The sequence below is a fragment of the Oncorhynchus mykiss genome, chromosome 17 (assembly GCF_013265735.2).
Source record: "Oncorhynchus mykiss isolate Arlee chromosome 17, USDA_OmykA_1.1, whole genome shotgun sequence".
NCBI classification, from domain to species: Eukaryota; Metazoa; Chordata; class Actinopteri; order Salmoniformes; family Salmonidae; genus Oncorhynchus; species Oncorhynchus mykiss.
The window spans coordinates 64160915-64176269 of NC_048581.1; the positions used below are offsets into that span (position 1 = coordinate 64160915).

The 15355-nt window shown below is 45.0% G+C and overlaps 1 protein-coding gene across 2 annotated transcripts in view; it reads right to left on the minus strand.

Annotated features, from left to right (window-relative positions):
• Nucleotides 1–15355, minus strand: part of LOC110494376 (rootletin) — a 43060-nt gene that overhangs the window by 25301 nt on the left and 2404 nt on the right. The window contains exons 1-19 of one of the 2 annotated variants that reach the window (XM_036950429.1): nt 11594–11944; nt 10865–10991; nt 9681–9826; nt 8254–8445; nt 7811–7894; nt 7587–7687; nt 7326–7491; nt 7113–7219; nt 6782–7009; nt 4555–4645; nt 4372–4458; nt 4059–4271; nt 3611–3810; nt 3231–3413; nt 2348–2492; nt 2035–2181; nt 1569–1799; nt 1186–1379; nt 966–1093 (exon numbers count right to left, since the gene is read on the minus strand). In XM_036950429.1, the coding sequence (XP_036806324.1) occupies nt 966–1093; nt 1186–1379; nt 1569–1799; nt 2035–2181; nt 2348–2492; nt 3231–3413; nt 3611–3810; nt 4059–4271; nt 4372–4458; nt 4555–4645; nt 6782–7009; nt 7113–7219; nt 7326–7491; nt 7587–7687; nt 7811–7894; nt 8254–8445; nt 9681–9826; nt 10865–10991; nt 11594–11647 (2824 nt within the window). In that variant the 5' untranslated portion in view covers nt 11648–11944. Of the gene's footprint in view, nt 1–965; nt 1094–1185; nt 1380–1568; nt 1800–2034; nt 2182–2347; nt 2493–3230; nt 3414–3610; nt 3811–4058; nt 4272–4371; nt 4459–4554; nt 4646–6781; nt 7010–7112; nt 7220–7325; nt 7492–7586; nt 7688–7810; nt 7895–8253; nt 8446–9680; nt 9827–10864; nt 10992–11593; nt 11945–15355 lie in introns of those variants that run through there. The other variant, XM_036950430.1, reaches the window with a different exon arrangement.

Consider the following 15355-nt stretch of genomic DNA (forward strand, 5'->3'; position numbering starts at 1 on the left):
CATGTGCTATACCCCGGGTTGTCCTGAACATGTGCTATACCCCGGGTTGTCCTGAACATGTGCTATACCCCGGGTTGTCCTGAACATGTGCTATACCCCGGGTTGTCCTGAACATGTGCTATACCCCGAGTTGTACTGAACATGTGCTATACCCCGGGTTGTACTGAACATGTGCTATACCCCGGGTTGTCCTGAACAGAATAAGCCTGTTTGTCGTATTGTGTCGAAAATTTGCCACAGAACAAGCACTTGAAAGCACTCATGACTCCATTTCTATGTGCACCAAAATTACAATCTGTTGGTCTGAAGTGCCTTCTGAAAGCCTAAAACTGTAAGATCGTATTTTATAACTTAGTTAGCCATGTTGGCAATAGAATAAGCTTTCAAATCATGCCCAACTGACCCAGATTGGGATTTACAGTATAATGGAACATTTTGGATTGCGTGTTTTCTTATTTTGCACCTATTCCAAAATGTCAATGGATATTCCTATTATGTTACTGAATGTATTTTCAGATTTCGTTATTAAAAATGCTGTAATATGTCCAGTAAATGTAAAATGCACATAAAAGCAACAGTGTAATGTCTGGATTCAGTCTTGTGTCAGGTGAACTGTTGTGTTCTTTCCCCATAATCTCCAAAGTCTTTTCTTTCAATTGCTACCCTGGTCATGCTTTTTATAGTTCTGTTAGAACCATTTCAATTTGGCCATATCCATATAGCCCAATTTCCACGAGTGTAAGGGGTTAAACACAGGTTTCTAATTCCTGATCTATGGCTCTCTCCCTCAATGTTCCTTAATCATTTTCTTCCATTCTAACATATCCATCCTCCCCTCTTCCTTTCTTACTCTCACAGACTTTCTCTCTCTCCTACCTATTCTCCTCTTCTCACTCATTTATTTCATTTCCCTCCACATGGTCATTTATTTCTCATCCTCCTCTCTGTCTCTCTCCATCTCTCACCGGTGGTGGTCTCCCTGAGTAGCCGCAGGCTCTGGTTCTCTGCTTCTAGCTGCTCTCTGCGAAACTCTATCTGAACCAGCTGCTGCTGCACCTCAAACAGGCTGGTCTCCAAGGCCTCCCGCTCTGACCTGCAGGGGCATGGACACTAATATTAGGGACCAATTCGTCAACACACACACAGAAATACACACACCGTCGTTCAGACACACAGATCTCTCACCTGAATGCGGCCAACTCCTCTGTTAGTGTGGCGTTCTCTCTCTCCGATGCAGTCAGCTGGACCACCAGCCCCGCCCTCTCCCTGATAAGCTCCGCCCGGCCCCGCCCTACTTCCTCCAGAGCCACGCCCTGTCTCTGTTCCTCACCGCGGGCCATGCCCAATTCCGCCCCCAGAGAGCTCACCTCGCCACACAGCTGTCAGCAGAGCGATACACAGGTACATGCAGTAAAACTGTACACATTTACAGACAAATGTTCACTGGAACAATGAGGTTTCAGAACCCAGTGATTTTCATGCACTGTTAATTACTTATTAGTCCAGAGTGACAGAAGCTCTTTCTTGCCACATTCCCATTCAGAGTGGAGAGGACATTCATCATTTACCTGAGTGACTTTGTCCTGCAGCTTCACTCTGTCGGCCCTGAGGCTCTGAAGCTCCGCCTCCATCCCCACCCTGCTCAGCTCAGACTCCTGCAAGGACTGGTGGAGGGCGAGGCGGGCGGAGTCCAACTCTAGCCTCTCCTGTTCCAATCGGACGAGCTCATCTCTGATGGTCATCTTCTCCTGCTCCGCTTCATGTTTCTGGGCCTGCAGGTAGGCCTTCTCCTCTTCAAGCTGAGAGAGAAACATGGACACATAAGAGAGACAGGACGGGTGTGCAAGGCTTACATTTAAAACTACAAGCAATCCTGATAGGCAATACGCATACCATGATACCATGGCTTACAGAAAACATATTAGCAAGGGTAATGCTTTGATTTGATGAAGATGACATGGTCACTCTTGCATCAGTTCTATATGACATCCACCACAAGTGTCAGTCAAATGTTGATCACGGTGTTGGTCCCACCTGGCTGATGATGGAGTTGAGGTCAGACTTGTCCTGGGCCAGGCCCTCATTCATGCTGCCCATCTTGGCCAGAGAGTCCCGGAGGGCAGCCTCCTCAGAGTGAAGCTTGTTGACCAGCAGAGAGAGCTCTGCATTACTGCTCTCAGCCTGGGGCACCGGGGACAAAACATACAAGGATATGTAACACAGAGGATAGGTAACCTTTCAACATAGAACAGAGAGGAAGTTAAAGGGACCAAAAATATGACAAGCAAACACAAGAGGAGCCAGATAGTTATAGTGACATCCGTATCCGTATCTGTGTGTGTCATACCCGGGCCAAAGCCTCAGTGAGCTGGGTCTTCTCTCCTTCCAGCAGCTGCCTCTCCACCTCTGCCTGGTGGTGAGTCTCTCTCACTGTAGACAGCTCCCCTCTCTGGACAGACGCCCGGCTCTCACTCTGCTCCCACTGCTTCTGACTGTGGGACAGGTACCAGGGACAGAGGACAAGGATAGGAATACAGTTATATACAGTAAACTTGCAATATCCTCCTTCTAATTCTCATCATTTACTTCCCTCGTCTCCTCCTTTCTCATAATTTCATCATTTACTTCCCTCGTCTCCTCCTTTCTCATAATTTCATCATTTACTTCCCTCGTCTCCTCCTTTCTCATAATTTCATCATTTACTTCCCTCGTCTCCTCCTTTCTCATTATTTCATCATTTACTTCCCTCGTCTCCTCCTTTCTCATTATTTCATCATTTACTTCCCTCGTCTCCTCCTTTCTCATAATTTCATCATTTACTTCCCTCGTCTCCTCCTTTCTCATAATTTCATAATTTACTTCCCTCGTCTCCTCCTTTCTCATTATTTCATCATTTACTTCCCTCGTCTCCTCCTTTCTCATAATTTCATCATTTACTTCCCTCGTCTCCTCCTTTCTCATAATTTCATCATTTACTTCCCTCGTCTCCTCCTTTCTCATAATTTCATCATTTACTTCCCTCGTCTCCTCCTTTCTCATAATTTCATAATTTACTTCCCTCGTCTCCTCCTTTCTCATAATTTCATCATTTACTTCCCTCGTCTCCTCCTTTCTCATTATTTCACCATTTACTTCCCTCGTCTCCTCCTTTCTCATAATTTCATCATTTACTTATTTTTCCCCCCATCACTCTCTCCCTTCCACCTTTATTTTCACACATTCTCACTCACACTCTGTCGGTCTCTGCCTTGGCCCGGTCTCTCTCCTGCAGCGCGTCCACCTTCTCCTCTCTCTCGTGATCCCTCTCTCTCTGGGCCGACGTCACGGCCTGCTGCAGCTTCTCACAGTCCATCTGCAGAATCTGGGCCTTGATCAGAGCTGCCTGGGCTGCCTTCTCCACAGCCACCTTCTCACTGACAGGATAGAGACCAAGACACAGAACACAACAGGACAATGGATACATTAGAAATATAGACTGAAATGTAACCATTTATATACATAGAGTAAGTGTTCTTTAACTAGGGCACTGAGGGCAGACACTTCCTGGTCCTAAAGGGTTTTCCATCACCCAAGTTGTGTTAGAAGTCTGCCTGAGCCCTCCTGGTTGTACCTAGCCAGTGTGTCCCTGTCTTGTTTCAGACGGTCTCTCTCTCTCTGTGTGGTGTCCTTCTCTCTCTGAACTCCATCCCTCTCTCCATGCAGGGTCTGACTGCGCTGTTCCGCCTCCCGCTTGGCTGATTCCGCCTCTGCTAGCTGCCTGCGCAGCAATTGTACTGATGACTGGGAAGAGGAGAGACGCCCTCGGACCTCCTGTGGACCAGAGAGACAGAGGCAGATGAGAGAGTGGGACACTGAACACTGAAAGTGATACAGAGGAACGAAGAAACTCAAGATAACTTTTATAGAAAAAGTTTGTATAGGAACGTTTGACAATGTAACATTGGAATAAAGCAACCTCAATTTCCAATCCCAGAGAATAAATATAGTAAACCCATATAGATAGTAGTAGATGTGTTAATGTGTCCAGTTGCAACAGAGGGACAGTGTGGAGGGGGTACCTGCAGCTGGAGATGTCTGCTGTTGACAGCAGACCGCAGAGCTGACAGGCTGGCCTCTGGGACGGTGGCCAACGAGGAGTAACGTCTGGGAGAGGTGGATCCCCATGGTGATGAGGAGCGGTGAGGGGAGGAGCCACGGAGAAGAGCCAATAGAGGAGCCCCAGTGTTCTCCTGGTCTGCTTCTGATGACGAGTCCCCATCGGATAGGACAGTCTGGGAAGAGGATTCAAAAAAGGGTTTTGGTCAAAGTTTCCCTTTGTTTGTTTGTGGTGTGGTGTGGTGTGGTGTGGTGTGGTGTGTGTGATGGCTGTACCTGGGCAATGTCTCTCAGTGTGTCCAGTAGTGTTTCAGTATGAGCCCTCATCACCTGCATGTCTGTCTCATCGTTGCCACTCTGCTCCTGCAGGAGGATAGAACCATAGTGAGAAGGGAGGGGTATGATGGCTAATGGCTACAGGAAGTATCTCTGCTGGGTTCACACAGGCCAGTCTCTCACCTCCAGTCTCCTGGTCAGTGAGGCCACGTCCCTGTCTTTCTCCTCACTCTGGCTCTTCAGCCTCTCCACCTCTCGCACTGCATCTGACAGCCTGACCATAAACACACAGATCACTTAGCATACCATGGAATCTCTACGATGCACGTTACACTCCTGATTTGTCTACCACCACCAGGCAGATCAGGCTGCCACTTACTAAACACAAAGACACAGACAGACAGACAGACAGTGTCTGAATCCCATAGGGCTCTGCTCCAAACTATTGTACTATGTAGGGTGCCATTTGGGACCAGACAGTGAATGAGCAGTGTTCAGTTCTCTCTCTGACCGGGGGCCTCATTTATAAAACTGTGCGGAGGATTCACGTCAAGAGGTGCCGTACGGACGAAACGCAAACATTTCTTAAGCACAAAAATATTCTGATTGATAACACAGTGCGCACACATGTCCCATGCCGGTTTCCTTTTATGAATCACAATCAACTCGAAATTGGGCGCACGTGAGCGAGCGTCTTGTTCCACCCTTTTAACGCCTATAGTTGCCTATAAATAGTCAGCGAAACGCCCCCAATTCATTTTCATCGGGATTTGCAGACGATGACGGCAAATCCTGACAGAAAGGCCGAAATGCGCAGCCGCACACAGACAAAGTGTTTGTGCCAAGGTCGGGGGAAACGAACGACTTGCCGGTATTATAGGGGAATCCCTCCTGAGTGGAGTAGTGACGGAGGTGCAGGGGGACAGACGCACCGGATGATCCAGGTATTAGTATTCCCTACTTTGAAAAGAGTAAACCAAATGCATTCAAGTTGTGTTTAAAAATGTATTTACACAAACAATTGTGACATTTTCTATTGTTTTTAGTCGCTGCGTGTTCTACCGGGGCAGTGGTGCTGCATCTGAGCAGGAGCTGAGTGCGCCCAGCCCCGGCGACTCTACTGCACCTCGTGTGTCACAACCCTCCAGCGGCCGTGTCCTCACAGATGCAGTCCTACAAACGCAAAGAGACACCATCGATGCTATTAACGAGGTTGCCAAGGAGTTGAAGTGGGACAGGCACGGCTAAATCTTCCAGCAGTGCCAAAGCAGCCGTTGTGCGTCATTACGCGTTGTAATTGCATGACTTCTTATATCCAACCATTTGATTGTCAAAGCCACCCAGTTGCGTAACACCTTCAGGTGTGGTAATTACCCTGATTGTAACTGACAATGACAAGGCCATTACCACACTGACAGTTCTGCGCAACGAACATGTGATAATAATATATGAAACTGTATACTGGTATCTGCCCGACTGAGGCATCGTAAACAGCATCAGTTTAAATGTAATTTGTCCAACTGTTCACCTTAATATTCATGAGAATACATTTCATAACATGCAAGTATTGTTTAAGAATTACAGATCCAATTAAATATGATTCCCGATTAAACTGTACAACATATTTGAGGGGTTCTTTTGCAAAAACAGATATCTCCGTTTGTAATTATTATCCTAAATCATGTTTTTTGTCTGTTTTTTGTGTGCACTCCAGGGAACTCTTCATATATAATACGTGAGAGGTAATATTTTGATTTATTTTACACAATGGTATCAATTTCAAAGCGTTTCTCGAGTTTCATCCTTCTGCCATCAGAGTCGCAGTTTCTAATTCGTACGTATGGGTCATAAGTGTCCGTGGAGGACCGCACATTCTCCGGTCAAGTTTGTTTTTATAAATCCCAAAATCTGCTTCGAAAGTGGCATAGACCTTCTTTTGTGCCTACGTAACGTTTATAAATGAGGCCCCTGGTGTTCAGTTCTCTCCCTGACCTGGTGTTCAGTTCTCTCTCCCCTGACCTGGCGTTCAGTTCTCTCTCCCCTGACCTGGCGTTCAGTTCTCTCTCTCTGACCTGGCGTTCAGTTCTCTCTCTCTGACCTGGTGTTCAGTTCTCTCTCTCTGACCTGGTGTTCAGTTCTCTCTCTCTGACCTGGTGTTCAGTTCTCTCTCTCTGACCTGGTGTTCAGTTCTCTCTCTCTGACCTGGTGTTCAGTTCTCTCTCTCTGACCTGGTGTTCAGTTCTCTCTCTCTGACCTGGTGTTCAGTTCTCTCTCTCTGACCTGGTGTTCAGTTCTCTCTCTCTGACCTGGTGTTCAGTTCTCTCTCTCTGACCTGGTGTTCAGTTCTCTCTCTCTGACCTGGTGTTCAGTTCTCTCTTTCTGACCTGGTGTTCAGTTCTCTCTCTCTGACCTGGCGTTGAGCTCAGCCCTTTCAGCGTCAGTCCTGGTCTGCAGGCTCATCATTTCAGCCACCCGTTCTCTGAGCTGCAGCTCCAGCTGCCCCCGCAGCACCACCTCCCGCTCCAGGGCCAGAGCCGCCCCTCCCTCCCGGCTGCGCAGCGTGGAGGACAGGCCGGAGCAGGACGACTGGACAGAGTGGGAGGCCCGGGCCAGCTCGTTACGCATGTCTGACAGGTCCCTGGCAGGGAAAAAGGGGAAATATGAAAGAATTCAAAGACACAAGCATGCAACTATATAATGTAGTGCATTAATGCAGTGTGTTGTGAGTTAATTGTTCGGACCTCTCTGTGGCGCTCTTCAGCTCACAGATCTGTCTACGGAAGCCCACCACCTGTCGCCACACGGATAGCAGACGACTGTGCTCACTGCTGAAATAACTGTGGAAAGACTAAGTGAGAGAAATTGTGAAATGTCAATGTCACGTAACAGAAATAAGAGAAGTGCTTCTAATATGAAAATTGAAAACAGCCATCCACAAAAACTATAATACACACTTCCTCCTCCCTCCTCCAATCAGACTCCCTCTGCTCCAGCTCCTCCCTGGATTTGGACCAATCAGCAGTGAGTCTGCGTATGTCCTGGCTGAGTGCCTCATTGGCCAGTCCTGCCTGCTCCAACTGCTCTCTCAGCATGGCGTTCACTGCAGACAGACTGCTGCTCCTGTGGAACATAACACGGCATTGCATCAATTGCATTGAATTCTGTACGTCATTAGTTTCATTGCTGATTAGCCCAGGCAGATTCCAATCACTAACCTTTGCTGCTCCTCCTCCAACCGGATGAGAGCATTTTCCAGGTCGCCGCATGGATCCTCCTCGTCTCGATGGTGGCTGTTGCTGGACATATCACAACGACCCTAAAGGGAAATAAGAATGACAGTCATGCATCAGATTGAATTGTAGATTAACTCAATGTTGTTACTAAATGGCATGGTTAGTTGTTTCAGAATGTCTCCATAGTGGTGTAGAGCAGTACGAACACTCAGTCTGTGCTGCTCCAGCTCTGAGGACTTCTCCACTAGAGTCTGCTCCAGGTCTCCACACCTCTTCTTGTACTGCAGGACCTGGAGGGGAGGACACAGTGAGGTGATCTGCTCTCTGACTGGTGACATAATATAGACTAGGTAATCAGCATCAGGTTCCCATTTGTCAGCATCAAATGTTTTCATTCTTAGTAAGAGAGTCTGTAGGACAGTGATGTCATACAGGAAGACATCTATGAGGTTCATGAACTTACATCCCGTATTACAACCACGAAAAGAAAACACTGCCACCACCTGCTTTATGTTCATGTGTGTGTTCTTCTGTTGACAACTGAGAGGGTTGACAGACAATTACGGGCCTATAAATGAACTAGTAAAACACCCTTTAACCTCCAAATATATGGGAGGTGAATGGAAACAGATGCATCATAGTGTGATACCTTGGCCTGCAGTTTCTGCACCAGCTGAGCCTGTCTTTGCTGGCCCTCCTGGTAGGCTGTGAGTTTACGCTTGTAGGCTGCCTGTTCCTCGTCCAGACGCCGGCGCAGGTCCATGTTCTGCTGAGCCTGGCTGCGAGACTCTGGTGAATCCCGCTCCCCGTCACCTGTCTCCAGGCGGAGAGCCTGCTCTAGCTATGTGGATGAGAACACATGGGGGGGATGATTTGATTTGTAACCCCTGTCTTTCTTCAGGTTTGCCAGGTATGCTATAGAAAATAAATAAAATAAAATATGCTGAAATGTTTTACCATAATTCTATGTTATAAATTCAGAATTATTGCATGGTGCAAGGTAGTTACATCTACCTACCCGTATCTGACCAAAATGGTTTCTCTGAGGGCTCTGTGATTGAGGAGAGTTGTAAACAGCACTGTAATGAATGTTCAGGGCCTCTCCATGGAGAACACCACAGTTCAGTCTAAGCAGTAAACACAAACCTGTCTCCATAGGAACCTCTGTAGGTCTCAACAACTGGGTCTATACAGATAAGCCTCTCTGTATTCTACAATTTAGCCATAAAGCACTGACGTGAAGTCATGTTATAGTAGCCTGGGTGTTGGATTTTAGCATTACATTTACATCAGTGTCATTTGTCAGAAGAGTCATTTTAACTGCAGGTTATCTGAATCACCATTTGAAGAACATTTGAAGATCAAAGGTAACATAGGAGATATATCCGGTTTGTTTTAGAGCTGACACCTTGCATGTACAACCACAATAAGTTAGGCTAAATTCTAACGCGATACTACTGACCCCCCCCCCCCCCCCCCCCCCCCCCCAGCCTGATCCCCCCCTCTCCTCCCCTCTGAAGCCTCTGTTTACAATCACCAGGGGTGACGAACGCCATAGCAACATGCCACTTCACTTCATTCCAGTCCCGTAACCAAGGAGACGGACAAAACTCTTCCAAGCAGACAAAGAAAATAGTAAAAGGAGAATTGAGATAGGGGTACATTGGTATTCCGTATATGTGTCTGTGAAATGCCCCTACGGAATTCCCCTCTGTGGCCTACTTTGTCTTTAGTGTTTGGTGTATGGCAACTCCTCTGACTAGTCCTCTATGGGAAAGATTTCAGACTACATTGGTGGGTCAAGAATTTAAACCCACCAAATATTTTCCTCTAGCAACCAGGTTAGTGTAGTACTACAACAAATGCATTCATTCTCCCTCTCTCAACCTCCATTTACTTATTTACTTCACATCTAATCCTGTTATCTTTTCCTGGATAATCTAATTTTATCTTTTACTTACTTCTCTCTCTCTCTCTCTCTCTCTCTCTCTCTCTCTCTCTCTCTCTCTCTCTCTCTCTCTCTCCCCCTCTCTCCACTCAATCTATTTTTCCTGCCTTCTCTTCTCTGTCTCTTACCCTCTCGCTGATGGCGCTGTATTTGATAGCCAGCTCATCTCGGTCTGCCCTGCTATGGGCCAGCAGATCCTCCAGCCTTCCCAGCTCTACCTGCAGCACCCGGTTCTCCTCTTGGACAGACATCACGGAGGACATGGCTCCTGGTGCTGGGGTGGGGAGGGGAAAGAGAGAGGCGCAGACAACCACTTGTGTTAATGAAGAGCACAGCACTTCATTCAATATTCAGGACACTACTTTGAAAACATCTGTGATTTTTTTGAATAATCAGGTGATTGGACACTCAATTCAAATCGTATTTGTCACATGCGCCGAATACATCAAGTGTAGACTTTAGCATGAAATGCTGACTTACGAGCCCTTTCCCAACAATGCAGAGTTAAAAATGATGAGAAATGTGTAAAAAAAAAAAAAAAAGGGAAATAGTAACACAAAATAACAATAACGAGACCATATACAAGAAGCACCGGTACCGAGTCAATGTGCAGGGGGACAAAGTAGTGGAGGTAATATGTACATGTAGGTAGGGGTAAAGTGACTAGGCGATCAGTATAGATAATAAACAGAGTAGCAGCAGCATATGTGAAGAGTGTGAAAGTGTGTCTACATGTGAGTGTGTTTTGTGTGTGTGAGAGTATGTAGTGTGTGTGTTGAATTGTGACTGTATAGTATGTGTGAGTGTGTGGGTAGAGTCCAGTGAGTGTGTGGGTAGAGTCCAGTGAGTGTGTGGGTAGAGTCCAGTGAGTGTGTGGGTAGAGTCCAGTGAGTGTGTGGGTAGAGTCCAGTGAGTGTGTGGGTAGAGTCCAGTGAGTGTGTGGGTAGAGTACAGTGAGTGTGTGGGTAGAGTCCAGTGAGTGTGTGGGTAGAGTCCAGTGAGTGTGTGGGTAGATTACAGTGAGTGTGTGGGTAGAGTCCAGTGAGTGTGTGGGTAGAGTCCAGTGAGTGTGTGGGTAGAGTCCAGTGAGTGTGTGGGTAGAGTCCAGTGAGTGTGTGGGTAGAGTACAGTGAGTGTGTGGGTAGAGTACAGTGAGTGTGTGGGTAGAGTACAGTGAGTGTGTGGGTAGAGTACAGTGAGTGTGCATAGAGCCGGTGCAAGAGAGTAGGTGTAAATAAAAAGGGGGTCAATGCAAATAGTCAGGGCAGACATTTGATGAACTGTTCAGCAGTTTTATCTCTATCCCACTCACGGCTCTCGTTGAGGTTCTTGGTAACGATCTCTCGGACTCGTGCAGGTAAACACGTAGGTGGGTCTTCAGGGGAGGCGCCTCGGACTGTCAGCCTCTTCTCTTCAGACAACACACTCTCCTCCAGCCTCTGGTAGAAGACAGACACAGAAGCATTTATATTGGAGAAAGGAGAGTTAGGGGGAGAGAAAGCGAGAGAGCATGTACATTGAAGATAGGATAACAGCTGTTGCAGCCACCTACTAGTATTGTGTGAGGCTACTTTGATTATCCTGTTGAATGTGGACACTTTTGACAAATAAAATCTCCAATTTCCATTTGATTACCCTTTCTGCAATCCTTATCTTATTTGTGAGTTCATGTCCTCAGAGACAGACTAAAGCTCAGGGCCCTGCAGTGCACAGTGCCATGAGGACAGGTGGTGTCTCAGCAGTCACTCCTGTCTACCACAGAGCTGCGTTCAGAATAGAACACTGACCTCACACTCTCAGAGTGCACATACACATTTTCAACACACAACATAGAGCAGAATGTATGGCATCTCTGTCGAAGTGTTAAACCATCAGCATCCCCAGTGAAGAAGTCTATTGTAATTACAACTAGCCTACATAATTATAACATATTGGTGGCATATTGATATTTCTGTAAATCAATTATTTACAGGAGAATACCAATTCACCATAAAAAAGAACGATAAATCAAAGTGCAATCATGCACTGGCCATGACATCACCTGTATGACAGATTCCAATTTGGAATCCGTGTTGGAATTATCTGTGTCGCTCATCGAGGAATATCTCAATAACAGCAATATCTTCAGGCCTGAAAAACACACTTTTGTCGCTCCAGTCCCGTGCGCTGGGAGCGTTATCAAATAGGATTAACCGTTCGATGTAGATCGCAATTAACGGATGCACGCGAGTAAATGCTTATCTAAATTAACGACACATTAGCAACTATAAAAATAAAAGCATATGTATGCTATACAGACAGTCCAGAACGTTGTGATAGTTTGCTGTAATCTCAGGATTTCTTACACGTCCCACAGGTGACTGCCCTGCTCGGTCCTTCTCTCCAGAACTGTCGAAAGATTGAGGACAGGGGGATTAGCAGATTTTAAATCCCCCCTCCCTCCCGAGGAGCGCTTCCGTTTGCATTCTTTGCCTGGCCACCCATGCAGTTTAATTAGATTTAAAAAAAAATACAGTTGAGTGTAGGGCTAACTAAATAAATTGTTATTGGATAAAATAAATCTGCTGCAAATGTTAGTGGTTATCAACAAAATGTTGAGGAAATTTGTAGGCCGCACAAATTTCACAGTTCCTGCAGGATGTGCTTTGTATGGGTTTTTCAAGGCCCAGTGCAGAGAAAAACGTGATATATTTCAAAACTATGAGGTTGGAATAATACTGTGAAATTGATTATAATGCCCTTGGTGTAAAAGCTGTTTGAGAAGTTTTGGTGGGATGGAGTTCTGGCCTGCCTGGTGACATCAGCAGGGGGTGAATTAGTTAATAGATCAATAAGAAAGAGACTTCTCTGCCAATAACTATACTGTACAAAAATATAAATGCAACAATTAAAGATTTTACTGAGTTACAGTTCATATAAGGAAATCAGTCAACTGAAATAAATTCATTAGACCCTAATCTATGGATTTCACATGACTGTGCAGGGGTGAAGCCAATTAAAATGGCCAAAAAGACACAATAGCTTCACAAAAAAGAAAACGAATTCTGATTGGCTGGGCCTGTCTCCCCACTGGGCCAATCAGAATTAGTCTTTCCCCACAAAAGGGCTTTATTCCCAGACATAAATACTCCTCAGAACTTTACTGGGATTTTTAAAGAAGCTATTTTTATTTTAAATTAAATTGGTCAAAAAGACACAATCCCAGTAGGGTACATACTTGTTAAACAGAAATGATTTGATATTGAGATAAAAACAGCTGCATTGGACATTTAAGAAGTCTGTGTGTCCTTTCATCAGGCCTATTAGTGACATACAGTACTTTCTTCTGTCATATAGAATTAGACAAGGAAGTGTTGTTAGGCTACACAGTATGAATAATGATGAGGGCGGCCACGTTAAGGGGTATCCATGATCCCTACACCCCTCTGTAAATTGGAAATTTGGTGACAGTGACTACATGTCGGTCACTGTTTATAATGTTACAATATATTAACACACACAACACATGACCAACAAGGAAGGAAAAGCAGAACAAATGTGTTCCCCTTTTCAGTATCTGGGGGCCCAGCTTGATCACTGTGCCTGCCACACCACTTCAATGCTTTAATTACCATGGTAACAGACATGCCTACAAAAGAGAGGGACTCAGAATGTCAATAACAGACCCCTCTATTCACAAAGCTCAGCCTTAACCACACCTCCACAACCTTCAGCATGTTGTCATTTTGAAAGGTGTGCATAAAATATTGAGACATTTTATACTGCCACATAACTACTGTATATTCGGACAATGTTAAATATTACAGCCCAACATTCAGTTGTTAGGGTTTGTTTTGGGTTTAAGGGCCCTCTTGTGGTGTCCTGGCAGAGCTGCATTGTATAGAGGCAAGGGTAATAGATACTTTTTTGAGCATGCAAGATCAGCATTTTAATCTTTGTGAGTAAGTTGACTTGGAAACATAACCTTAGGTTAATCATAGAGCACATCTTAAGGTCTACAACAAAGGCCCCACAATTTTTCCTGGTCAAGTCATGAGAGTAAAAACTCCAGGCCCTAAGTGATCCTATTACCATGCAATTACCAGTACTGTAATAATAAGCAAGTTAGCAAACTAGGCCTAGCCTATTATAGCTCAGACAGGTTATAAGGATTCATTAATTTGTCAGTTATAGCCAAACTCTCTGCTGTAACCCCTGGAATGTCTATGTAATACTGTACAGTGGTATCTAAACTAGAGCGAGCACGAGTAGTCTTTGCATTCTACAAATGTAAGCTGTTCTGCTATAAATTATGAATAAATTGTGGTCAGGCAGAATTACAAACGACTAATACTAACTATTATTATTGTGAATATATAAATTAAGATAGTCTTTTGGGGAATATTACATTGTTATAGGCTACAGTTAGGGTGTATTGTCAAAAGCTTCAAGTTACTTGGCTTTCACATCACTGAGCGTTGGGCCAGTAACCAATCGAATCCCCAAGCTGACAAGGTAAAAATATGTCGTTCTGCCCCTGAGCAAGGCAGTTAACTCACTGTTCCCCTAGCGCTGAAGACGTGGATGTTGATTAAGGCAGCCCCCCTCTCTGATTCAGAGGCGTTGGGTTAAATGTGGAAGACACATTTCAGTTGAAGGCATTCAGCTGTACAACTGACTAAGCTTCCCCCTTTATGGTCCCGCCACACCGGCGAACAAGGCGCAATAGCGCCTCTTCAACCCCAGGAAGCTGAAGAAATTCTGCTTGACCCCTTCCGAGCCATGGCCTATTTACCCCACTACCATCTAGAAGTCGGAGACAGTTCAGGTGCATCAAAGATGGGACTGAGAGACTGTTAAACAGCTTCTATTTACAGACCATCAGACTGCTAAACAGTCATCACTTGCCACCCATGCCCAGTACCCTGCCCTGCCTGACACTGTCACTACCCTGCACCTTAGTATCTGCTGCCCTATGTACATAGTCATCCAACACTGGTCACTTTAATAATGTTAACATGCTGTTTTATATATAGGTTCAGAAATGTTGTGAAATAGCCCGGTTACAAATACAAATCAAACTGGATGGACGTAAGAAATAGAGGAAGGACTAAAAACAAAATAACTATTGTAAAATAGATTGTGTCTGTAAAATGTGCATGAGATGTATTAGTTTACTCCAATTGGGGGAAGGGTAGTAGGGTTTGCAGGGAATAATAAAGGTATATTCTAAAACAAGTATGTACAGTGGGGCAAAAAAATATTTAGTCAGCCACCAATTGTGCAAGTTCTCCCACTTAAAAAGATGAGAGAAGCCTGTAGTTTTCATCATAGGTACACTTCAACTATGACAGACAAAATGAGAAAAAAAATCCAGAAAATCACATTGTAGGATTTTTAATGAATTTATTTGCAAATGATGGTGGATTGGTGGCACAATTGGTGGCTGACTAAATACTTTTTTGCCCCACTGTATATAGGTAAAACAAGTATTTGATACACTGCCGATTTTGCAGGTTTTCCTCCTTACAAAGCATGTAGAGGTCTGTCATTTTTATCATAGGTACACTTCAACTGTGAGAGACGGAATCTAAAACAAAAATCCAGAAAATCACATTGTATGATTTTTAAGTAATGAATTAGCATTTTATTGCATGACATAAGTATTTGATCACCTACCAACCAGTAAGAAATCCATCTCTCACAGACCTGTTAGTTTTTCTTTAAGAAGCCCTCCTGTTCTCCACTCATTAGCTGTATTAACTGCACCTGTTTGAACTCGTTACCTGTATAAAAGACACCTGTCCACACACTCAATCAAACA